Source organism: Lissotriton vulgaris, chromosome 7 (assembly GCF_964263255.1).
Source record: "Lissotriton vulgaris chromosome 7, aLisVul1.2, whole genome shotgun sequence".
Classification (NCBI taxonomy): Eukaryota; Metazoa; Chordata; class Amphibia; order Caudata; family Salamandridae; genus Lissotriton; species Lissotriton vulgaris.
The window spans coordinates 716,315,709-716,341,368 of NC_141695.1; the positions used below are offsets into that span (position 1 = coordinate 716,315,709).

At 41.9% G+C, this 25,660-nt stretch overlaps 1 protein-coding gene across 1 annotated transcript in view; it reads right to left on the reverse strand.

Moving 5' to 3' along the window:
* The window catches only part of RGS9 (regulator of G protein signaling 9), a 956,925-nt gene extending 940,811 nt beyond the window's left edge, over window positions 1-16,114 (reverse strand). Inside the window, exon 1 of the mRNA XM_086930945.1 lies at window positions 15,982-16,114. Coding sequence (XP_086787071.1) covers window positions 15,982-16,044 — 63 coding nt within the window. The 5' untranslated portion in view covers window positions 16,045-16,114. The remainder of the gene's footprint in view (window positions 1-15,981) is intronic.
* Between the last annotated feature and the right edge of the window lie 9,546 nt (window positions 16,115-25,660).

The window sequence follows — 25,660 nt, forward strand, 5'->3', positions numbered from 1 at the left end:
TTAGATTTTCAGCAATATTGGGAAGAAAGACAATTAAGGAAATGATGTCACTGTATAATGCCATATATCCAGCTGCAGATCTGTATGGAGCAGGAGTATGGGTGGAGGAAACTATTGTGTGATACAAGTCCAAGAGCACAGATTCCTTTCTAGATTACTTGCGTTACCAAGTTCGACATCTTCTTATGTTTGCCACAAGGAACTGGGCATTCCTTTCAACGAAGACACATAACACTACAAACCAGATCATTTGTGGCATATTTGGTCGAGGTAAAAATTGTCTTTCTCTAGAGCAATCCTGAAGGATTGTCCGTTTCTAGATAATGCAATCGGAATACCATGGATGCATTACGTTAGCGATACTTAGATGATCGCCAATATCATCACTCTATGCAGACCCAGGGCCCTGTGTTTTTTCCAAGTTAGATTCAAAGATATCCTTGAGTGAAGCAAGGGATCATAAAAGATTACTGGAAGAAAATGTCAGATCCACTGTTACAGATTATCTAACGATACACAAACCTATGGGCATTCAGTCATATCTTGTCGGTATTAAAAAAATCAGTATTATAAATTAATGCTCTTGCGCTTCAGACGTAGAATAATCCATCGTCTGGTCTCTTTTCCCCAAAAAAAAGTTGCTGGCTGGTACTCTATCTGAAATGCCCATGTGATAGCTATTCATCTCAGTCAACAATGCGCTTTGTTCTTGTTCCTAAGTTTTACACGGGACCAAGGAAATGCTATTTATATCGTAATTTAAAGATATAAACATAACTGACTGTAAATTGGCATTTTTGTAGTTGCTTAAATTGGAAAATGCATCTGATTGTAACACTGTATTTGCTTATGTTTAAAAGGCATTTCGAAAAAGGAAATACGTGGCACACCTGGATATTTTGATATGTGAAAGCCCAGAGAATTAATAACAACTATGAACGTTTTGGTAATTCATAGTTTAGGTATGAAGTGTCATTTATTTAGTTGTGCTATTTCATTTGGACGTAATCCTTATCTCATGTTTTAATTGTTAAGACCTTAATACTTCTGTACTTTATATGCATCTTTGTACAGTACTTGCATTTGTTTGCAGGACCATAGCATTCCTGACTTCTATGCATTTTGTATAGTACTTACATATTTTTTACGGTTTAAACCTTGCTTTTTAAATACTGTATTGTATGTATCCTTTATGGTTAAAATATTTAACCAAGTAAAGAATGCTGAATGAATGACCGAATCTCTCATCTACAAAATTCCTATGTATGTCTTAAAGTCAGAAAGAAAGCATAGCGAAGCTGGAATGTGAAACGGTGCCTGAAATGCTAAGTTAGAGTGAACCATATTTAGTTCATACCAATGAAAACATCCCCCTCCTGTTCTAAAACTGTTACTCTCTGATGCATTCAGTTGGACTGTGTGTTTCTCATTTAGTGCAGCTGGTGTGAGTCATCCAAGCAGTTTGCAGACACTGAATCGCTGGATCAGGATTTACTATCATGTCCATATAATCACATCCATTCACAACTGTTGATGCTGCTGTTTGTGGATTCCAACCAGCACGGAGATCACATGTAAAGTGAAATATATCTTGACGACAAGGTCATTGACAATCTATACATAACTCATCCAAAAATATGAGAGCCAGGAAGGATACATTTAAAAATAATATGTTAGCTCTCTTATCCGATTAATCGGGGAGACATCTGAAAATGTGCAGAATGGGAAGAGTTACAGATTCTGGGATTCTTTCATTAAATTGCTGATGCGCTGAGACCATAGTCATGCAGGACTCGGTGCAACTCTTGTGACCGGTGGGTTGTATAACATCGGTCCAGTAGGAATGGATCTATTCCAGTGATTATGTTACATTAATTGTATGCCGATGTGTCTTATGTGAATATTCTGACCATCCGGCATGAAAATGGCCCTCTCTGCCCTTTGGGTGGCCTTGGATGAAATGGAGGGTATGCGATTTGGATGTCGGATCCTCTCGCTTCACCACCAGAAGTGCCTTTAAATGGATATATGTGGCTGAGCACTGAGTGCAGGCACTTCTTGAACTTTGAGCAGACAATCCCGGCACATTTCAATGGAACTGGAATAATCATAAGTGTACAATACTGTTACTTCGAAGAAGCACTGCCATATATTTAAACAATAGTATTACTGCTTCTTCTCAAAGGAACACACCACTCTTAGCAGCAGTTGTAACCTATTTTATGAGCATGAAACACTAACAGTGCATTAGTCACTATGAGCACTGAAAGGTCATTTGGCCAACAATGGAGGCATCACTAAGGGAGCAAGCTAGTGTCCAGAGGGTGAACAGGGGCAGATTACGAGCATATATCGTCCAGAGCTAGGACATGAGGGATTTCATTTCACACACTACTCCTTCACATGGAACACAAGAATCTTTCCACACATCTCTCTGCAGTCCCACTGGGGGTGCTAGTGTGAAATTTACCAAGAGCGTCAGCGGCCGATTATTGAAATGAACATTAAGACCAGTGCAAAGCTTGGAGCTGCTGTCCCAACCAGTGCACGAGAGGATAAACATAACAGGAGTTTAGCTGGATAAGTAGAGGTCATGTTAGGATGCATGTGGTATTCCGAGCAGACAGGAAATCAAGAGAGCTGGGAGGATGCAAACAAATGTTTCAACAGCCAACTGCAGGAGGTGCGTCTCCGATTTCATTCACATTCAACTGTTCGATATTTAATGCTTCTCTGTGTCAAGTACATTTTGATTGAAAAATTCAAATCTGAAATTCACAATGTTCGATGTGGTAAATAAAGTCAGTTTTCAAATGTCCTTGTTTCGAAAGCTCTTCTAAGTACTGGGCTCTTCAAATAATGTCTCTCTCCTCGTGTGAAAAGAGGAGGCCTTTTTCTGTACCTCAGTTAATGGTTGTTAACAAGTGTGAAACGATGAGAAATGGTACCTCTGTCTATGTTCTGCCAGTGCTTTGTAACAGGCCTCTTGTTGCGTGCTCTGGGACAATATGGGTAGTTATCACTTCTGAGGGTCCCTGCACCATGCTGGTGCTCACAAGCCTCTTCATCGCTTTACACAAGGTGGATCACTCCAACTGGGCCCGCCTTGTTATTGGATTATCGTAGAGAATTTCCAGCGAAAAACAAAATACTGCACTTCCACAGGCAGTCAACTGTAACAGCAATGAGTAGCTCAAAAGGGTTAGAATCCGTGTGTACTAACCTAAACTCTATACATAATCAACCAGTCAGGCTGTGAAAATAACAAATGCAAAACAAGCACTAATGAGTACAGATGTTTAAACATACTGCCCACCATGACCATGTGTGTTATTTCCCAAACAGGGTAAGGGTCCACAGCATTGTTTGATCCCGCTGTTGTGTGAGTAGTGTGCGACCCCACCCCAATTGTAATGTTAACTCTCCCTCGAGCAGCTGGCTGACGAGCCTGGGACCCCGCACCTGCGTGCCTGAGTGGTACTAAACCTGGTAATATTTGGCAGCCACCGGCAACCCCAGAAGATGGCCTAATCCCTGCTGATGAGGGGTATATACCCCGAAACACGTGTACAGGGATGGCGAAGAGAGCGAAGATAGCAGAGAATCGAAAGAAGATGCATCGCAGAACACAAACTACAATTACCACAGTCCTTAGGGGCGATCCCGCTGGTGTGTGAGTAGTGTGCGACCCCACCCCAATTGTAATGTTAATGCTCCCTTGAGCAGCTGGTTGACAAGCCTGGGACCCCTCACCTGCGCGCCTGATTGGTACTAAACCTGGTAATATTTGGCAGCCACCGGCAACCCCAGAAGATGGCCTAATCCCTGCTGATGAGGGGTAAATACCCCGAAACACGTGTACAGGGATTGGCGAAGATAGCAGAGAATCGAAAGAAGATGCATTGCGGAACACGAACTACACTTACCACAGTCCTTAGGGGCGATCCCGCTGGTGTGTGAGTAGTGTGCGACCCCACCCCAATTGTATTGTTTGACATAAATTGTTGGAAAGATTGAGGTTGGAGAAGTACCCCATTACACTGAAGCGATAACCTTTATATACACGTGAACAATACTCAAGATTACTTTTTTTATTTAACTTTAGCTTCACTCATAATTTACCTTCACCCATAACAGCACTTTACAACAACAGCATCAGATAAAACAATTGGCAATACAAGAAACACTCAAAAATTCTTAAATGATACAGTACGGCATAGTTAATTATGAATGCTGCACAATGTCCTCGTGCTCATTTCTCCATCCTCAGAGAGCAGTGGCACATGACCTCCTGCATACCTCTACTTCCTAAACCTTAAAACCTTAACATAGAGTAAGGTTATCGCTCTTGCATATGTTTAAGATTTTAATGAGAGCACGAAATGTATTCAAAGAGAACAGCGTTATTTTTATTTTATATCCTAACTTTTGTCTCATCTGAATTATTACTGCTAGTCCTAAATACCATGTGGTAGGTTCATCAAAGTAGTTCAATGTCATTATTCCTCAGTGAAGATTAATTTGTCCACCTGTTCGTTGTAACATAAATTCTCTGCAAAATGTTAGGTAAGAGTATAAATTAAATGATATTCAATAATGAAAATGATTGACAACCACATTAGACACACCACATTACTAATAATTCTTTAACAAGCTCTAACACTAATAGACACTTGAATCACATTGTCAAAACCCATTTTGCTTCTGATTGTCAGTGTCTCATTTCTGATATCCCGCCTCTCACTTGCCAATCAATTTTGACATACCCACTGTATAAGAATTATCCTGCCATTCTTGGGAGGAGGAGTTCCCAAACATGTTTACATATGATAGGGCTAATAATCTACAACAATCTTAGAAGCAGATCACAGAGGAAATGTTAGATTACTTTAAGTTATTTGTGTCTCTATCTAGAAGTGTGAACCAAACTAAAAAAAAATGCTCCGGGGGAAGTGTTGGGGTGCAGGAATCAACAGCTAAAATAAAGTAAGAATAAGACAATGTATTAAATAATTATTTATCAAAAATCATGAAACCCTTAAAGAAAACTAGGGAAAATATGTTTAAGTATTTAAATCACTGTTAACAGAGGCAACAATTAATATCTGGTGCCTATAAAACACATTACAAGCAAAAGGCAAAAGTAAAAAATATTAAATTGAATGCGTTTCTAAAGAACCTTTTACTTAGACCTGAGACAAAATTAAGTTGACTTGTGAAAAAAATGACCAATTAGGTTAGCAATTCAATACGGTAACAATGTTCAGCAAGCTTAATCACCACCGCTATCAAGCTAAGGAAAATCAGCCAGTCTCTTTTATAGGGTAAAACATTACTACTGTCATGAGTCACAAGGGTTCATATGGGCTTTTTGATCTAAAAAAAAAAGTGGTAAACTTTCCACAAAGATAAAGACCACATTTGTAACAGCTATAGATGCCTTTTGCACTAGGCAACTTCTCTCACTTACCAGTAGTCGTGGAGACCCTCTCTACAGCAGGCAAAACTGACAGACTGAAGTCAAGCATGAGTTTGGGGTCAGTGATAAGGCGGGGAGAATACTGTGGGGGAGAGAATTGCAGAGATTCGAAAAGATCCATCGGATGACGTTGCTGATGAAGCTGGGTCAGGTGCAATTCCTGGATCTGTGGAGGAACTTGCAGTTGGTGTTTTGTTACCTTCGATCCCCACAAGCCAAGCAGACAAAAGTCTCTCACGCCCCCTGTGCCCAGCCATCAATGAGGGCACATGGGTTCTCAAGTATACAGCCCTGTCTATGGCATTCCTTGGTTCTGCTCTTTTGCTCAGGCTTCCACACCTATCTGGCCGCACAGGTTTCTCGGCATCCAGGGCGTTTCAGCACCAGACGAAGCAAAATGCAGGGCGCGACAGAAGTCCCAGGGGAAAGTTTGTTGGATGGCTTCTTCCAGCTGGGCTGTCAGGTTCGTTCAAAAGGGACACTGGCATTGGGGAAAGCATGGCTTGTCTTGTTCTACCTTCCGAGACCAGAGAAGTCTTAGAGATAAATGGTGCTACAAAGTCGTGGCCACCCGCTGTGCAATGTACCTGGCAAAGGCCTTTACTTGGTAGAACAATCAGAAGGGAAATGTGTCCTCCAAAACTGAGGGGAACTGGCAGGGTTGCCCTGATCTTAGTGATGAGATGACAGATAGTTTATGGTTTATCAACCACCTAACCGATGCTGCAAGCTTTAACAAGGGACTTTAGGCCAATCTGTATTAATTCCTGAGACAAAGTTCAGCCACCAGGATAAAAAAAAAGGTTGGAAGGAAAATACAGTTTCACCTCACTCTCATTTGATAGTGGCACCGTGATAGCAGATATTTTAAGCTCATACGGCAATTATAAAATGTAAATTAGATGTCATTAATAAAATTGGTTTGCCCACGTACATACCATTACATCTGACTGATGGCAGATCCCACTCGCTGCAGAAGCAGGGCCTACATACACCTGGATGGAATGGCTGCGTGGGTTTAGAGTAAGACACGAGGGATGGGGCAGGTTTAAAGCTCATGCTCGCCATGGAAAATAAAACAGGGTGCAACACTGTACCATGTTAGGGTCCATAAAAAAGTCGGATGAGATGTCTACGGATGGCGTCCCATTCACTAGAAATCAAAAGTGGATTTCAAACAAAACAGCGCAGTCCCTCCTGCAAAGAGCACAAAAGTGCACGAGCGCGTAAAGCACGCGGCTGCTTTCTGGGATGGGAGATGGCATTATAAGTGCTGTAACCAGCTTTAAAAGCCCCTGTCAGCCTTTGATTTATAAAAAGGTACTTGCTCAGCTATTAACACGGCTAATGTTAGTTCTGTGTTGTACGTTCAACCAAACTATATTTTGCAAATTACCTTGGTCAGCCATTACCACAAACAAAACTAATATTTGTCCTCAACTAAGATTTCCTTATAAACACGAAGGCACACCTACTGGTTTTGACAATGCACGTGTCACGTGTCCGTGAACACACCCTTCCTCCTCTGTGCGCTGTGAACTGGAGAGCAGCTGAGGGGATGCATCCAGGGGCTTCCATTGCTGAAATAAAACCACCAAGAAAAACTCACATGCAACATAGGTTTTTTAGATAGGTTCACAGCTGTGGGTGGAATTAGCTGATGGAAACAGCAGCATTAAGAAACATAACGACTGTCAAACAAACCTGTACAGCACAAGCTAACTTCCAAGCTGCAGCTAACAATTTATAATTCACAGACAGGCAATCAGGTAGAACTGCTGCAGGTATGATGAGAAGGTGGGGGACAAGATCTTGGCACACTCTGAGTATTGTGTTTGTAACAAATGCACTCACCACCAGAAACCGAAATAAATGTTGTTTATGGTGATCACATACCATCCAGCTTGTAACAAATGAACATATTAACAAAGTTCTACAGCCAAAAGTCAGCAGTAATAAGAAACTGAACGCCATTTTCACTAAAAGTTCTATATTTACCAAAAGCGAGTGAAAATCTAACACAAACCGGAAGCAGGAAAACATTCACCTTTGAATAAGAACAAATGAGAACATTGAAAGGGAATTGAAGGGAAGGAAAATGAGTTACAGATATGGTTTTGAAGAAAAGCATGAGAGCTAAATTGTCGTGAGAATAAGGTGACCGCTCACAGTTGTGTATTTACATAACTGCAATATACAACCAATGTATAGCTCCAAAAGAGACGCAGCACTTTCTTCTCATACTTGTGTTTGGAAAACTACTTGGTATTTTATTTTATTTTCACTTCATGCTCATGAATTTACGGTTTGCTAAATATTTACGTGAATTCATCATCTGATTGTCAAAGATATTGCATATTTCAGTTTGCAACACAATAAACTAGCTACTTATATATGGACCAATGTATTTTGGAAATGGACCAAATTCCCAAACCAATATTTTACTGAAACCAAAAATGAAAAGCACCAGTTTACCAGTGACATGGTACAGTTCGTCCACTGGGTTTGTACAGTGTGAGCAGTCACAGGCAGGGTCAAACTTCAAGCTTGCCATGTTTCTTTGTCATGCGCCCCAATGTTCTCTGAGATCAATCTGGTCCTGAAAGCAAAGCAGTGCTGACGATCTAGAGCGCGCAAGCACTTATAAATGTAAGACCTAAAAAGGCCAGCCATAATATATTCAACTGCTGTGAGCTCTGAAGGTCAGATCGGAACAAAAATCAACATCTCCAAGTTACAACCCAAATCAGCATCTCCAAGTTACAACCCAAATCAGCATCTCCAAGTTACAACCCAAATTAGCATCTCCAGGTTACAACCCAAATCAACATCTCCAATTTACAACCCAAATCAGCATCTCCAACTTACAACCCAAATCGGCATCTCCAAGTTACAACCCAAATCAGCATCTCCAGGTTAAAACCCAAATCAACATCTCCAACTTACAACCCAAATCAGTATCTTCAACTTACAACCCAAATCGGCATCACCAAGTTACAACCCAAATCAGCATCTCCAGGTTACAACCCAAATCAACATCTCTAACTTACAACCCAAATCAGAATCTCCAACTTACAACCCAAATCAGCATCTCCAGGTTACAACCCAAATCAGCATCTCCAACTTACAACCCAATTCAGCATCTTCAGGTTACAACCCAAATCAGCATCTCCAGGTTACAACCCAAATCAGCATCTTCAGGTTACAACCTAAATCAACATCTCCAAGTTACAACCCAAATCAACATCTCCAACTTACAACCCAAATCAGAATCTCCAACTTACAACCCAAATCAGCATCTCCAGGTTACAACCCAAATCAGCATCTCCAGGTTACAACCCAAATCAGCATCTCCAAGTTACAACCCAAATCAGCAATTCCAAATTACAACCCAAATCCGTGGATGACCTTCCAGTGCCACTTCACTAACACCTGGGGTGTCATCACCTCCCCTGAGACGCAATGGAAACAGTCAAAGGCATCCACAAAAACAAGGTTCACCGGCCATGACCGACATGCATTACAAGTCAGGCCCTCTTAGAGAGCGGAGTCCCAACACCTGGGCCTGTTTGGCCTAATGGGCTTTGAACCACTGCTCAGACCTGAATCACCCCGTGAAGACCAAAGACCCGATACAACACTTGTGATGTATTAATCACCCGGTATGTCACTGATATGATGATTGCACAAATATGGTATTTAAATTTGTGGTTATCTTTGAGCCAACATCATCCACACACAATGCCAAGACATCCAGATTGTGTGCATGAAACGGTTACAGAAAAGTCCACTGGATATGGTCAACATATATGTGGAGTACTTGGAACCTTTCAAGGTGGGCATCATTCAAGTCATGCAAAGAAGGGAATAAACAGACTGCAAAGGACTGTGTGGTGCGCGAACACAGGAGGAGTGCTGCATGAATGTGCGGCGGAGCATGTTTAGAGCCATGTGTACTCTACACACCATGGCCCTCTTTCGAGGAAGGTTGGGAATCCAACAATGTGCAGTAAATCTGCAGTGAAGTGGTCCCCGCACATGCAGCACGATTTGCCTCTTTAGATTAACGTGGAATTACTGTGTTTCAAAAGTAGGAATACCACCTCCCTGCACAGGAAATCAGTGCCAGATATTACCAGCAAAAGGTTGGGACTATCACTGTGTTTATAAATAAAGGAAAAGACTGGAAATGCAGTTTCTGCCTCTGTTCTCCCACCCCTTTAAAGCTATCTTCTTCTACGTACTTGAGTAAACTTATTAGGTCTGCTACTATTTCTTGCTGTAGAGATGAAATTGGCTCTCTCAAGGCCACAACTGGATCTGTCTGCTTCTTGTGTGTAGATACATTTACCTGGAAGTTGCTGTTTTTGGGGTGGCAGGGTTCACTACCCAAAGCCTCTTGGTATCCCCCCTTTTGATGTTATACTGCCATCAGGCCAAGATGTCTCTGGGTTTTCTCAAGAATCTGCGTTGTGTCATTTTGTCCTATAATTTTCAATTAGTTCAATAAAAAGTATCAAAGCCTGGAGATTTTACATTTTTTAATCTGGACTATCACAGCCTGAAATGTTGTATTGACTAAAACACCTTTCATTGATTCATAAATCCTGCACAGCGAAACGTGCAGATCACGACCCCAGCACTATCCAGAGCCAGAATCTAAAGGATCCACGGGTGAACAATGTCACAACAGATCTCAAAATCAAATATAACATCACGAAATAAACGAACATACTAGAATGCCTGATTTGAGGGATTGCTAGAGATGAAGGACCAAGCACATCAAACAGTTCTTTTTTCCCCAGCACTTGTAAATGTGTTTGTATTTATATAGCGCCTTCTACCCAGAGGTCTCCTAGCGCTGTATTCATACCACTGTGGAACCCTTCCTGTGAGATGTCCACTCCTGGGCACCCCCAAGGTGAAGTCATGCATCCAAGCGCTACTGGGGCCGTTGTGGAGATTAAGCAAGTTATTGCCCAGAGTCACAGAGTGGGACCCATGATTAGACTAGGCACCGAGGCGAGAATTATCAGGTCTGGGGAGATTGAGTCCAAGAGCCACTGAGGTGGGAATTGAACCCTGGTCCCAGGCCAGACCTCTGCATCAGGGTCTGCCACTCTAACCATTGAGCCACGCTTCTCCACCTAATGTTGTCCTCTTATTATTGACAGTGGGTTAGTATTAAGAAACAGAAGAAAAACACAATTCCAAATAATTATAAATTGTACATAGCACTCTATTCCGCCATTTAGCTTGACAGTAATCACCGTGAATTATTGGCAGATAAAGAAACTGAGGCATAGACAGAATACGTGATGCGCAGAGGATCACACAATTCGAACAGCTATTGAAACAGAATTTTCTGTTTGAAGTACGATAACTTGACCATAGACTACATCAACTAAAATACTATTGGACGATATGTATATGTGAGTATCAAGACCAATTGGGTGGAAGAACTACTCAATTCTGAGAGATTTCAAGATTTTAGTGTAGGAAAAAAATACAAATGTTCTTTTTATATAGTTTTATTGCTGTTTTGTTAGGAAAATCTCAATCAAGGTGATGAGACCTAAAAGGCATATCTTGATGGAGGCGGTCTCTGCATTGATGCTAAATGTCACAGAGTCTAAACTGACATCTGCACCACAGTGTAAATTACCAAGAGGTGTGCCCAGCTGGCTGTATGTGAGAATAACCACTACCACAATATGGTCATGGTAAGCATATAGAGGTTAGAAATCCCACATCAATGAACCTTGAAAGAATATTTATAATCAAGGTATTTAAATGTGGAGTTAAGAATAGCAAATGTATACTTACTAACATGTACTTACGTACACAATATTGTGGAAGTCGATTTTGAAGCATAACATTTTAGAGGAGTGATATTAAAAATTGGATTTTCTGCAGTACACCAGCCATTTCTGGGGGAGAGGCTCTGCTTGTTTGTTGTGATCCCCAAATGCAGTGTGGGCTTTGTGCCTACGACAACCTAGAGATTGCATAAGTGCAATGGAATTTCTCAGGCCGCACAGTAAATCAGGGATGTGTTGTATTTTACCAGACCTTACTCGCTACTATCCCTGGCCAGAGTCACAAAGTTTTCTTCATTGAGTATCTGTGACTCACTCCTTGAAATGCAGAAGTAAATCAGGTGAAAGCAATATAGACCTGACTTACCCAAATTGTGTGATCCTGGGAGATGAATTTAGCCTCATGTGCCTCAGTCTATAGTGAAACGGGCAGAACAACAAGGAGTTTTGCCTTTCAGAATTCCCCTGTCCCATCGGTGTTTAATTTGCAACAACTCCCATAAAATTCAAGTCAGGCATAGACACTGGCTTTCACTGAGGGCTGCCAGATAGCATCTCGAGGACAAAAATATTGTGTTGTCAAAATATTGTGGTTAAGATATCAAGGACAAGAATATTGAGAAAGTAAGTGTAGATTTACTATTCTTAACTCCACATCACCTTGAAGATATATGTATCGGCAGGGTACAGGCGGTGCGTAATTGGTGAACAAATTAGTGGCATGGCCCTCGTCAGGAAGTCACTGCAGCTTGCACCACCTATTGCTCCTGCCAGCGCTGCCAATGACAGTACCAATGCAACTACTAACCATTACACTCCTCCAATTATGTCAATTCAGACTATTCCAGGCCACCAAAGCAATAAGAATGGCATGGGCGGCAGGAATTAGTAATTTTTAACCCCTTGGCCCCTGCGGTAATTCCGCCGCGGCGCTAGGAGGATGGGGGGTCGTGCGGCGCTGCCATGCTTGTGACGGCAACACTCCGTCACGAGCCACGGGCTCACTGTGCTCCTGACGGAGTGATTCCGTCACAGCCCCGCCCGCTCATTAATTCAGCCGCGCAGGTGCGGAATTGATGCAGCGTGGGCGGAGCGGCTGCGGTGTGACGGAACCACTCCGTCATGAGCACAGCGTGCCTGTGGCTCATGACGGAGTGTTCCGTCACTAGCACGGAACGGGCTAATGTAAAATGAATAATTAAACAACTGTTGTTGTTTTCATCTCTATATCAAACAATCAGTGTCAACACTTGGCAGACTGTTACAAGTGCCGGTGTTGACAATTAAGTGCTGAAATTAGAAACCACTGGCTCAAAACAAGCACTGGCAAGTAAGTGGAGCTGAGCATGATAACATTTTGCTTACCCATAGAATCTTACCTTCACTGCATTCTTGTCCTCTATATTCTTACCACAATGTTTGGACCACATGATGTTTTATCTTTGCTAATTTGGTCAATGATCTCACTGAGAGACTAAAAGCAGCTTTAAAAACTCTTTGTCTACACACAAGGATCAACTCACTTTAGCAAAATAAAAAAGCTGTGTGGTGCCATCACATTTTGAATGTAAACAACTTAGGGCGAGGGGCAGGGAGAGTTACAATTAATCTAAAAACAGAAACCTGGAGGACTTGAATTTTTGTTTTTATTAAAGAGGTATATGGAATGTGGAGAGATTGGGAATGGAAAGCAGATTCCCGGCACATCAATCGGCATCGAATGGAAATAGTGATGCACCAAAATATAATAGTCAAACATTTCTTACCCCAGTGACCATCCACCCCATCTAAAAACAGAATAATAAGCTTGTGGTGTGAACTGTGGAAAACTCGATCATTAAAGTTTGAAACGTTTTAGCCCAACTGGTTCCAAGTATGAGCTCTTAATGCTACCACTGTTGTGGAATCATCCCACTGCAAACAGGTTTCATTTTCACTCCGCAGCTCAATGCTGCACACTTATCCACCATGGAATGATGGAAGTCTGAGCTGGCCACAGCGGGTTCAAGCATGTGATATAGGCTGCTTACGGATCTTTGCCCAGTGAAGGCAAAGATCTCCCTAGTCACTATAACACTGTTGACACTATTACAATAAACACTATTGACTGAGCTTTAAGCAGGACAGGTCCCTCCAGGTCTCAGAGCTAGTAGCAATTAAAAATGAACTTTAAACAGGTCCCTATCAGGCCCAATATTCATATCTGTAACATAAATGTCAAAAACGCAGTTCAATTTCTCAACAAATAATGCAGAAAAAGATTATATAATCCTTGTCAGTGATTTTTAGGGTCATATGCACTAAAACCTTTTCCCATGGAAGCCGAATGGGTAAACCCCTTTGCTACTTCTGGCCCTTAGTTCCTGTTTATATTTCATGGTTTGCTTAACCGTTGCTTCCCTAAGAGTGTTAACTATTTTTCGGAAGTTGGTTTTCTCTGTTTTTTTCGTGTAGCATATCAGTCTTGTATATTGCATACATTGAACGGAGCCACCTTTAGGTGTTTATAAGGGACCATGGTGGGGAGTTCTGGAGTTGGGGCTGAAGGCAGCATAAGTGGCTATAAGTGGGTCAACAAAGTGTTCGAACGCATAGTCATCCTATCCCTGGTATCTCTGCAGAGCGCACACCGCCCTGGCCACATATTCCTGTTGCATTTGTGGTTCTATGTAAAGGTGTCTGAAGGACGTACACAGCTGTCAAAGTATTAGTAATCTGAAAGTAAAAGAAAATGCAGCGCTTACAGGTGAGTGTGTGTATTGTGTGTATGGGGGTGCTGAAGCGCATTCAGGAGAGAGTTAAAAGAGGCTGCTGAAGAGAAGAGATGAGGTGTAAAATATGCAGATTGACGGGATGTGGAGAGGAAAGGGTGGGCGTGTCTAGCAGTGACCATGACAGGGGGGATTGGGAAACTCTGAAGCTCGCTGTCCTTTCCAGGCATTGGTAATGCTTCATTCCCAGTATCACCATTTCAGAATTGAAACATTTTCAATATAAATTACTTACAACAAAATCATTGTTGCCTCTCATTTAGCATGAAGAGCAAACAATCACTGACAAAGCCAATAGTCCTGCCTGGTTTTAGAGGTATGCCAGTTGTGCTATATATCTGGAAATGACAACAGAAAGATCAGAGAGAAACCAAAATGCTGGTCGGGTGGCACACTGTGGGAATCACAGAAAGTTAGTTTATGTCTTTAAGCCATGTCCCATTATATAGGCCACACCCCACTTTTTCTTCCCACTTAAAGCCTTGACTATAAAAAAAAGGTCTTTGGGAACTATCTAAACACAATCTGATCTGTGATAGCCTGTCCCCACGAGAAGAGCACCGGAGGAAGGCTCCATCTGACTCACACTTTAATGCGCGTGGTGCGATTGATGATAGATGCACGTGTGTGTATGTGCGCGTGTGTCGTCGATATTACTGCATTATCATTATTGATAATTGTAATACGAACATTAGTGATCGTGCTACGACTGCGGAATGTAACAAAAACAGTATTTTACTGACACTTCCATGCACCACGCCACAGCTCCAAGACTGCGACAGTGGTCTGACTGTGAATTTGTGGTGTGAGGGGCTTCCCATCTGTGCAGTTGAAGGAAACCCCCCTAGAAGCGTTTGCCTATGTGGGGGCGCGGGCGTACTGCGAGTGAGCACGTCGGTGTAACAGGTCAGCACAGTAATGGGGAAAAACACACAAGCCGAAGTGGTTATTTCCACAAACAGAACGCAATGAAAAACCCCATACAGTGCACACGCCGTTGTATTTCGACGGGGAATCACTTGTGTATTCCAGGCGCTTAGTGAAGTAAAATTGATCACAGCCTGCACGTCCCCGCCAGACCCGGCTGTGCATTGCATGGAAGACCTGCCACCCGGCCACAGTAACGGCGCCCAGCGCCTCGTGTAAACACAGTCACGCACACAGCGACGAGACCCTTCCCCGACGTGAGACGCTCGAGGTCACTAAGGGCAGGTCCCGAGCACGGACACCTCAGCTAAATCCGTGCACTAATCTGAAATCTCATTAGAGATTAGAGCAGCGTGCCTGCGTGCACAATTAGGCTTCAACGGCACCTGTCATTTCAGCGCCACGAGACGGCTGCGCTTCTGTTGTGATTTACATTCACGGCTCTTGTTTTCCTTAATGTTGTTTCAATTATTAATATTGCTTTATTGTGGATGTTATCACTACAGCTATTGCTATTGCTGCTATGGCTTTCGTCATCAATAAGAAAGATCGGGGGGGGGGGGGGGCTGGGGTACACACTGCGGAGACCCTCCTCTGCCTACTCAGAATCGAACATAGCTACGATACGGGCTCCATCCATACGTTTCTTTAAATCGACGCAGGGTCAAGCCAGGCAGGACTTACTCATCCTTTCACCAATTCAAGGCAGACGAGTACCACTAAGCAGTAATGCGAGGCACTACAAACAATGTAAATAAGACGCCTGGTAGTGAGCATTTGAAAGCACAAATTAGTGATTGCATTTTCAGTATTACTGTTACCAGGACTGTAATTCTGTGTTATTAAGCGCCATTCATCAGCGTGCCACATTACACGTGGACCACATCCCAGGGGCACTCACGCTAGCACTTCTATCTCAGAATCACAAACGGATGCGCCTTGTAACCAGACCTGCTGCCACAGAGGGAGAGGGTCGGCGCCTTACCTTCTTCAGGAACGCCATGCGCGGCCGGTAATGCTGGCCCTGGTCCAGGTCTTTCACAGTCATCTTTGCAGGTGAATGAACTTAAAGGATGGAAAGTGATGAGGAAAGGGAAGCCGGTGCTGGCTGCTGCCGAGAGCTGTCTTCTCTCGCACTGAGGGTAGGAGTGAATCCTTAGGAGACAGAGGCTGCCTTTCCGGCAGCCAATCAGAGAACGGTACTCCCAGAGGCTCGATTCAATGGTATGAGAACAGCGGCACCATATCTGGCCGCTAGAGGGTGCTGCTCACATAACTCCAAGGAAGGCAAAATAGTATCAGCCACATGCATCAAGCTAAAAACCGGTGGCAAACTGCACCTTTGCGACCGGTATTTTTGCATTTGGGATGCATCATCCCAAATGCAAAAATCGCAATTTAAGGAATCTCTAAATTGAGATTCCTTAAATTGCTATTGCATTTAAGGAATCCCAAATTGAGATACCTTAAATGCAATGCATCAAAGTAAAAAAATTAGCGATTTCAGTAATAGGAGTTGCAAATTACCATGAAGTTCAACCTCCTGGTAATTTGCAAAAACATTGATTAATACACTTTTGTGCACTTTTCAAAGTTTCATGTTATGTACAACATATGTGTACAGATCAATTTCAGGGGTGCAACAGGGTTTCCTTTGGACACCCCTGCACCCTTAAAATTGCATTCTCAATTTGCGATTCGCTAATTGCGATTCGCAAATTGAGAATGTCTTCCCATTCATTCCTAAGGGCCTCTAGACCCATAGGAATGAATGGAGAGGTATTCCTTAATTACGAGTCGCAATTTGCGAGTCGCAATTAAGGAATATTAAGAAATTGCAATTTTGTTAGTGATTTCTTCATGCATAGCCTTTTGCTATTCCTTATTAGCGAATCCTTATTTTTCGCTAATAAGGAATCGCAAATGGCATTGTTGATGCATGTGGGCCATAATGAGTAATTTGAATGAGTAGAAAATAAATGACGACGGTCGTCTCCTTATTTTGGTATCAGCCTAGCCCCGCCCTAGTGTTGACTCGTGTACTCTTACTCCTGTGACAGCCAAAGGCGTTTTAATACGAAAGAGTCAGATCTGGTTTTACTAGCAAACATGTTTCATGTCTATCAAAATGTGTCATATTGCATGTACAGTTAATATTATGAGTCGTTGTACTTTTTTTACTTTTTCATCTCCGTTGTCTTTACGTACAATTTAGTCAGTCTTTGGGTAAAAAGTCCTCAATGTTCAGTGACCTAAAGTGGCTCTATTTTGCAAACACAGTGATAGCTAATGGACAGGGTCATTTGAGGACTATACGGCACGCAGGCGAAAATGTTAAACCCTTCCATCCTCTACCTGTTATCTTTCAATAAATGATTGTGCCTGCCGCTTGCATGTATATGGCACCGTTTAGCGCAAATCTAACCAAAAGCCAGACTAGTGCTATGTCGTTTCGGTAGGGCTTTCTGGTTATACAATCATGCTACATGCAAATCAGGCATGATTGCATGTAATATGAGGTGCCCTAACTCTTTAAAGTGGGCATGTAAAAGGCTTAGGGCCAGATTCATCAAAGGGTTTTGCCCATTCTGTGTCTATGGGAAAATGTGTTCATGCATATGGCCCTTAGCTCCTAGGAAGTAAATATTCTAAATGATACCGTTAGCTGCAGATTGACATTAGGTTATCGGGAATATCATAAACACAATAAAATGGAATTTTCCATGCACAACGGATGGCATCTAGTGATTAGCACCTCAAACCATTCGGCCTCCAATGAAATAAGCATGGCAGTGTTATATGGATTAAATGTTGTCTCCAATTTAGTCTTCCCTTCTAAATTGAGCATCTTTTTGAGATCGTGGTCTGAACATATTTTTCACTAACATGACGAAATGCCACTCACACATTTATTATGGTTGGACGTTGTTCTGTAGTCTGAACTGTTAGTTTCATGGACACCAGGGCCGGTTCTATGATTTGCAAGGCCCTGGGCCACAAGGGAATGCGCGAAGCCCCTCTAATTTACTTAAATGACCCCTTGCAGGGAAACCATTCAGAGACACCGCAGGAGGCCCATTGTACAGGATTTTACCGCCCCCACAGTTTTAACTTTCAGCCCACAAGCAATTCTCACACCTCCAGCATGATAGGTGTAAGAATTGCTTGTGGGCTGGGAGTTAACACTGTGGGTGCGCAAAAAATCCTGTACAATGGGCCTCCCACAGTGTCTCTGAATGGGTCTCCTTGCAATTGGGACAAGGGGACTCGTCTCCCTCCCCTAGGCCTCCAGACACCATCCCTGAGAGGTCCAGGGAGGGGACCCCTCCCAGAGACAGGGAAACAACAGGGCACACAATCAGTTCGGGCCCCATGCTGGTGGGATCAGTGCGAGGCCCTGGGCAGCTGCCCACGCTGCCCACGCTGCCCACGCTGCCCATGCCTAGCGCCAGCCCTGATGGACACATACTAGGATGTAATATACTTGCTTTGTTATACGCTTGTAGGAGACAACTCCTTTACCCGGAATAAGAAAATAAGTTTTTCTGCCTCTCTGGCAGAATTAGATATGGCTGGTATTTTATTATTTAAACAGTATCCTTTCTGAATTCAGGCGAAAGGTATTTCACACCGAAGTTATCATGGAAACTGAGGAGACTTGTGACTGAGAGGCAGATCCACAGGCCCTGACATTCATCCTGAGAAGAAGGATAGCTGCACATGCAGATGTGTGTAGGCTTGCACAATTCTGACGGGGTGCATTCATTAATGCACTTAGGCCAGTTTCCCAAGATATTACACCAAGGTATGGGGCTGAATCATACCAACTTAGTCTGGCAGAGGGGGACTCCCACCATGCTCCCGCTAATGTAGGAGTATTAGTGATAGATAGGAGTATCATTTGGAACAATTTACGTTGTTACGTTGTTTGTGTTTTGCACCATTCTAGTAATGCCTATAACAATGATGTGTCTCATCTATCTAATAATCACCGTTCATGTTTTACTTACAAGGATTTTTATTTTCATGAAACATTTGAAAATGTATTATATCCTCTTCTCTTTGTGAAACCTTGGGCATGCAAAAGTGATAAACGAAAGGCTTAGATATGTTTCCACGAATTCCTTGGGAATCAGAGTGTTCATGTTCAAGGTTGCTAACAGCATCTAAAACTCTGGGGATTTGGGAGTTTGGATGCAATATCGTGAGCTAGCCAAATCAACATTTACTGATATAGAAGAGGCTCAATCACTATATTATAAAGTTTTGTTGATCCAATCACAGTCCTACTAAATTAGTAGGAACCGTGTAATATGGCGCCACTAACACTTTATATTTGGTACTTATTTAATGGGTCTCCTAAGAAGTATTTAGGTGTGCCCAAAGGTCCTTTAGTGCCTTTACATGGAGATGTCCTTGGTTATAAGGGTTAATCCTCCTCAGGTTTAATAGGTAGCTCCTGCTTATTTCTGTAGGTTGATTCAGCTTGGTCTTTAAAGTCCAGACAGCCTCACACAAGCGTGTCATCCACAAACTGCAAGACCAGTCTGATCTGTTCCTCCAAACTTGGGCACCTTTCCTGCAAGACGAGAATGATGACAGATGCCCCACATCTGGTACCTCATATCCCCCACTCTCTTCCCAGCCCACCTCCGAACATATGTATTGAATTGAATGGCACTACTCTGTACAACTGCCTATCCCTATGGTGCAGACTGCTGCTTTAATCTCATCCTTTCCCCTTCCTCCTCCTGTCCTGCTCCCTCCCTCCCTATTCTCCTCCCCTCCCTTCTGAGCCTACACCCTCTTCCCCCTCCCTTTCCCCTTACCCCCCCAATATCCTCTTGTTTCCCACAGATCTCCTACCCCTCTTTTTTCCCTCCCTTTTTCCCCTCCCATCCCTCCTTCCCCGCTCCTCCCATATGCCAAACACATTTCCTCCTGAGCACTCATAAATATAAGATCAGATTATATCCAAAACGAAGTGTTTCAATGAGTCCCATTCAGTTTGGCACAGTCAGCAAAATACAATGTTCAAATATAAATTCAATGTCCTGGAGTTAGTATTCCAAATGTTTATTTCTTCATGTCCTTTTCTTCACACAGATACAATACGTTTCTTCTTTAGAAGTAGCAGCCAACACGTGTTTCGTCGTGATATATATACACACATTGACTTCCTCAGAGCTGCTACCCAAAATGGAAATAACAGTTGTTGAAAACCCATCCGTATTCAGCCATTATATAAACTAAATCTAGATTAAATAACCAAAAGTTTATGTAAGTTCCAGTGAAAAAAGAGAAATGAAAGAAGATGGAACCCAAAATCCACTCTCTAAAACACCCTATTCATGTGAAAAGATACAGAAAGTAGTCCATCACGGTCTACACAAGAATAGTACTTGTCACGATTGAAAAGGGGAAAAGTGAAAGGGAAAAATAAACAGAGTTCAATAAGGAATTGATGATCACCTCATCAGTGAATACGCCAATCCGATTCACCATTCCTTTCCATGAATATCCTCTTCACAAAACATCTAAGATGATAATATACAAAAGATGTTCAAGACCTCCACAAACGCTACCACATACAATTCACCCAGTCCATACAACGTCATTCCTTCTATCTTTTATCAGAAACTTGTAACCCCATCATCTAATGATAGCCAATACTGTATCTCAATCTGTCTAATCTAATGTCACAATATTCTAAAAACAAGGCTCACAAGGTTCCTGCCTGATATCCCCCTTGTAAACAGTACATTGTAACATAAGTTACATGTCATTAAACATTAAAGAAATATTGGCTTTACCGTAAATTCCGAATCCAATATTGTGTCCAAAATTCACCAAATCCTTCAAAACGTATCTGTCAAAGTCAGTAATACTCTATAATCGAAAATAATAATAATACCAATGATTACCCATTGCTTAATCATGCACTAATACAAGACTGATACGTCACCTCCCCTTACTCACCAATGTCCTCTTGTGTCGAGATCGTAATTATTATCCGTTACGTTTCTCTCCCATACAAATATCAAAAGCGGAGTGTTTCAAAACATGTATACATACTGATCAACATCCGCACTATAATGTCTCTCTTTGCTACTTTTCGGCACACTACACAGTAAAATAACTGACCACACAGAAGGGTTGCGTATATCCACACTCCCTCACAATCGGCGTTCTGTTCGGGCGCCATCTGAGAGTGTCTAATATAGTTCGCAAACTATAGGCGCCATCTTGTAATATGTTAGTATCAATTTCAATCAAACGCTAGTTGCGCCGTTAGGTGCTCGAGAATAAATTCAAAAATAATATATTTACTTACAGTTGATAAAGACCTGATGCCCTTCATTAGTGACAGGCCGAGCATTACTTTTAGGAAGGGTATGACATTATCGAACAATGTTAGTCCCAGCTACCCTACGAGAACTTCGAATGCATGGTTGAGTAATGTGGCCAAGGGTTTTCATAAGTGTGGACGGTGTAGTTCCTGTAGGTGGGCGAGGAGAAAGGTAACCAGTTTCAGTTACAATGGTTCTGAAACGTTTGTCATTGATACTTTTATAAACTGTGACACCACTTTTGTGGTATATGTTATAGTATGCTCATGTGGCAAAATATATGTGGGCAGTACAATCAGGAGACTTCGTGACAGAATGGTAGAACACTTCAGGGCATGGAAGAACGGAGACATGAGATATCCCATTGCGGCACAAGCCGTTCAAAATTATGAAAGAATGGATGAACATGTATATAGTTTTCATGGAATCGATCATGTTACTCAGGATGCACAAGGGGGAACAGGACTCTGAAACTTAGGCGTAGGGAAGTATTATGGCTGATGAAATTGAGAGCTGTAGAGGATGGCATGAACATTCATATTGAATATCAATATTTTTTGGAACAAGAATGAAGACAAGCATCTAGGGGTAATGATGTGAACTATTGGTAACTATAGTAGACTTGTTTACTTGAATGTTTACTGATATTATATACAATGATTGTTATTTGCTTTGTAGATCCCACTTTAACGAAAATTTCCTGTTGTTTTGACCTCTACTTAGTTGGGATAAGAATAAGGAATAGTATCTAGGTATAAAGAGGTGAATTATTGGTAACTGTGATAGACGATTTTTCTTCAATACTTACTGACACTGTATATATACTGACTGTTATTGCTCATATTGATGTTATAGAAACAACATTCTCTGGTCATTTGATCTCTGCACAATATACCTTGTTGTGATGGTATACCATGAGGCAATACATGGTACTTGTATATGTTTATCTAATGATTTACAAAGATATTGCATAGAGCAGGCAGGTTTTATTTTCTTACCTCTTCTTTTTTTTTATCTAACTTTCGTTATTATTAGAATCCTTTCCCATAAGTTTCTTTTTTCTTCTACTTTTTTCAATAAACTTCTATTAGAAATACAGAAAGTGGAAGATGAAATAAAAGATCTTAATCTTCCAGAAGCGACTGTAAAAAATTATACCATCCTAGACGATTACCTACGTAACCTACAAGCTGATATAAAGCGTAGAAAGGCCAGGAAGTTGAGACGCGATGAGAATGATTATAAGTCGGGACGTGTCTTTACTTATGCCAAACGTTTCGACTACTTGGTAAAACACGATCGGAATGCTAGACAGAAAGTGACAACCCCCTCAATCAGTGATACTGATGCATCATCCAGTAATATTTCAAGTAGTGAGAATGAAGAAGCAGATGGTGTTCAGGTTGCAGCAAATATTGAGTACAATTTTTTAGAAGAGGTGAAGAGATTGAGGATAGGCAACCGAGATACGAGAGCCAGGAGCCGGGGGGCAGGTATCGTAAGACAAGGAGAGGAATAAGAGGTAAGGGGACAGCAAGGAGTAAGACGAGGAATGAGAACCAGATCATGGAAGAACTGACTGTTGTAAGTGATAGATTGAGTAATGAGATTGAAATTATCAATTTGTCGTCTCTAGAATTAACACAGGATATGACTAAATTGCTTAAGAAAGGCCTGGGGCTCTGCCCAACTACATTACCTGATTGGTATATGCCTAAAATTGATATTTATAAGTTTGTTAGATTGCTGAAAATTAAGAAGTTTTTTGTTAATGCTCCCAGGAAGGCTACAGGTTTGGAAAAAATAAAGCATATGAGTGAGTGAGAGTAGTGGCCTGAAACTGAAGTCCAAGTGGACTTCACAATTGACACCTGGTAATACTATTGATGCCTTTTACAAATCAGTTGAACTTGAGATTGATAAACATATTAACCGTAACAGGAGGTGTAGACCATCTAGAAGATGTGACAATCTGTCTGTGGGTGAGAGACAGGCACTTAGGATACTCAAGACCAATAAAGCTATCACTATCCGTATGGGAACATTGTTGTTATGGATACTCTTAAATACAATGCAGAAATTCTTCCCCAACTGAATAGCATAGTCTATTACGAACCTTTGAGTGGAAATCCTCTAGGAGAACTGGTGCATGAGATCAATAATAGGTTGAAAATTTGGTACGATCAGTCTCTTCTAGATATTGATGAATACAATTACTTGACGGTATCTTCTACTCGGGCACCATGCTTATATACTTTACCCAAAGTGCATAAAAATAGAGATAATCCACCTGGAAGGCCCATTATTTCGGGTATAGGTGGCTCGACTGAGAGAATGTCCGAGTATATAGATACATTTCTAAGGCCATATGTACATAATCTCCCATCTTATATCCAGGATACTAAACATGTGTTGAATGTCATGTCTGATTTGAATTGGGAACCTGGGATGTTTTTGGTAACCCTTGATGTAGTTTCTTTATATTCTAACATACAACATCAATTAGGGATTCATGCATTAGAGACCTTTCTTAACAGAAGGCCAGTGGAGTTTATGGAACATACTAAGATGATCCTAGAGATGACGGAATTGGTGCTCATGAACAATGTATTTATGTATACAACAGTTGGTACAGGCAGTGTCTTGGGACAGCGATGGGTTCCAGATTCGCTCCGTCTTTTGCTAACCTCTTTATGGGGTGGTTTGAGGCGGAGTGGATCTGGGGCCGTCGCGGACACAAGTGGGTGGAGTACATCCATTATTGGGGTCGTTTTATTGACGATTGTTTGATGATTTTAACTGGGACTTTGGATAAACTACGGGAATTCTTTATATATTTAAATGACAATGATGTCAATTTACAGTTCACCACCCAATATGACCAAGAGAGAATAACATTTTTAGATATTGAATTGTACATTTGTGATAGAAGACTTTGTTCTAGAATGTATAGGAAAGAAACCAGTTGTAACGCATTATTACATGCGAGAAGCTGTCATCCGAGAAGTCAGATAAATTCGATACCATACGGCGAAATGGTGAGAGCAAGAAGGAACTGCTCTGAGGATTCAGAATTTTATTGGAATTTGGAACACTTTGAAACACTTAGTTTTGGATATAATCTGATCTTATATTTATGAGTGCTCGGGAGGAAATGTGTTGTGAATTTTGTTTAACCTAGGTAAAACTTGGTGAGTGTTGGGTAACCGTACCTTTTTCCCTAGGAGCACCCTGATTACTGTGCGTTGTATACTCTATCCTCTGGATTCGCAGAGCACCCGTAGGTCTCTTGGTTACCTCTTTTCTTGAAATCCTTCCATATACCGCTCCCTCTCCCCTCTCCTCCTACCCCTCCTCCCACAATCCACTGATCTTCCCTCTCCTCCCTCCCCACCACTCCCTCTCTCCCCCTCTCTCTCATCCCCATCCCTCCTACCCTTTCCCCTCCCCCGGACATGCAGGTCCAATGAATGTCATAGATTCCCATTTCCCGTACACAGCTGAAAGTGGCTGAAGCTACTTACGTTAGCAACCTGGCCCAGTCATTACCCTTTCCCCCCCTCACCATACCCCTGTCTAATTTTATAATGATCTATGGATATGCCACTGGTAACTGCTCCGGGGGACTTTCTCCAACCCCTATATCCTGCCTGCTCCACAACTCAATTTCATTCCACGCCTTGTTTTACCTTGAGACATCAGATCCCAGTCATAATTTTTGTTCATCAATCCCATTGCTACCTTCCATGACGATTACTTTCTGTCCGGGATACTCACTCCTCCCTACCCCACACTCCTACGATAGTATGCAATATAGCAAATGTCATAGTCAGGACCTTCAAGAGAACCAGAACCCGACCAGCGTCACATGCGCATCTTTTCCCACCACTTACAGGTTAATACCTAGCCCCATAGCTCCCGGAAATCCTTAGAACTTTACGTGGGTGCTTCCCGGAGGCCACTAGCCTTTATTCACTGTCCTACCCCTTACTATAATTGAAATTATCCTCCCGGTTTTTTCTTCCCACCCTTTTCCATTCTTATATATTATGTATCATATCATCTCAATAACCATTGTTTAATATTGCCATACCTGATTATCAGATGATGTTTACTTCTGTCTTGTACCCTCACGCTTCTTCTAATAAACAAATACAACATAAAATAAAAGCTTGGTCTTTAAAAGAATAGCCTCCAATAGTGTTTCCTTTCTTTGACTTTCATTCATTAATATGGCAATTCAACCAATGAATTGCAGTGAAGCTACACTTCTGCTTGCACACATTGCTATGTTGGCATAAGTGAGTTAGTTGC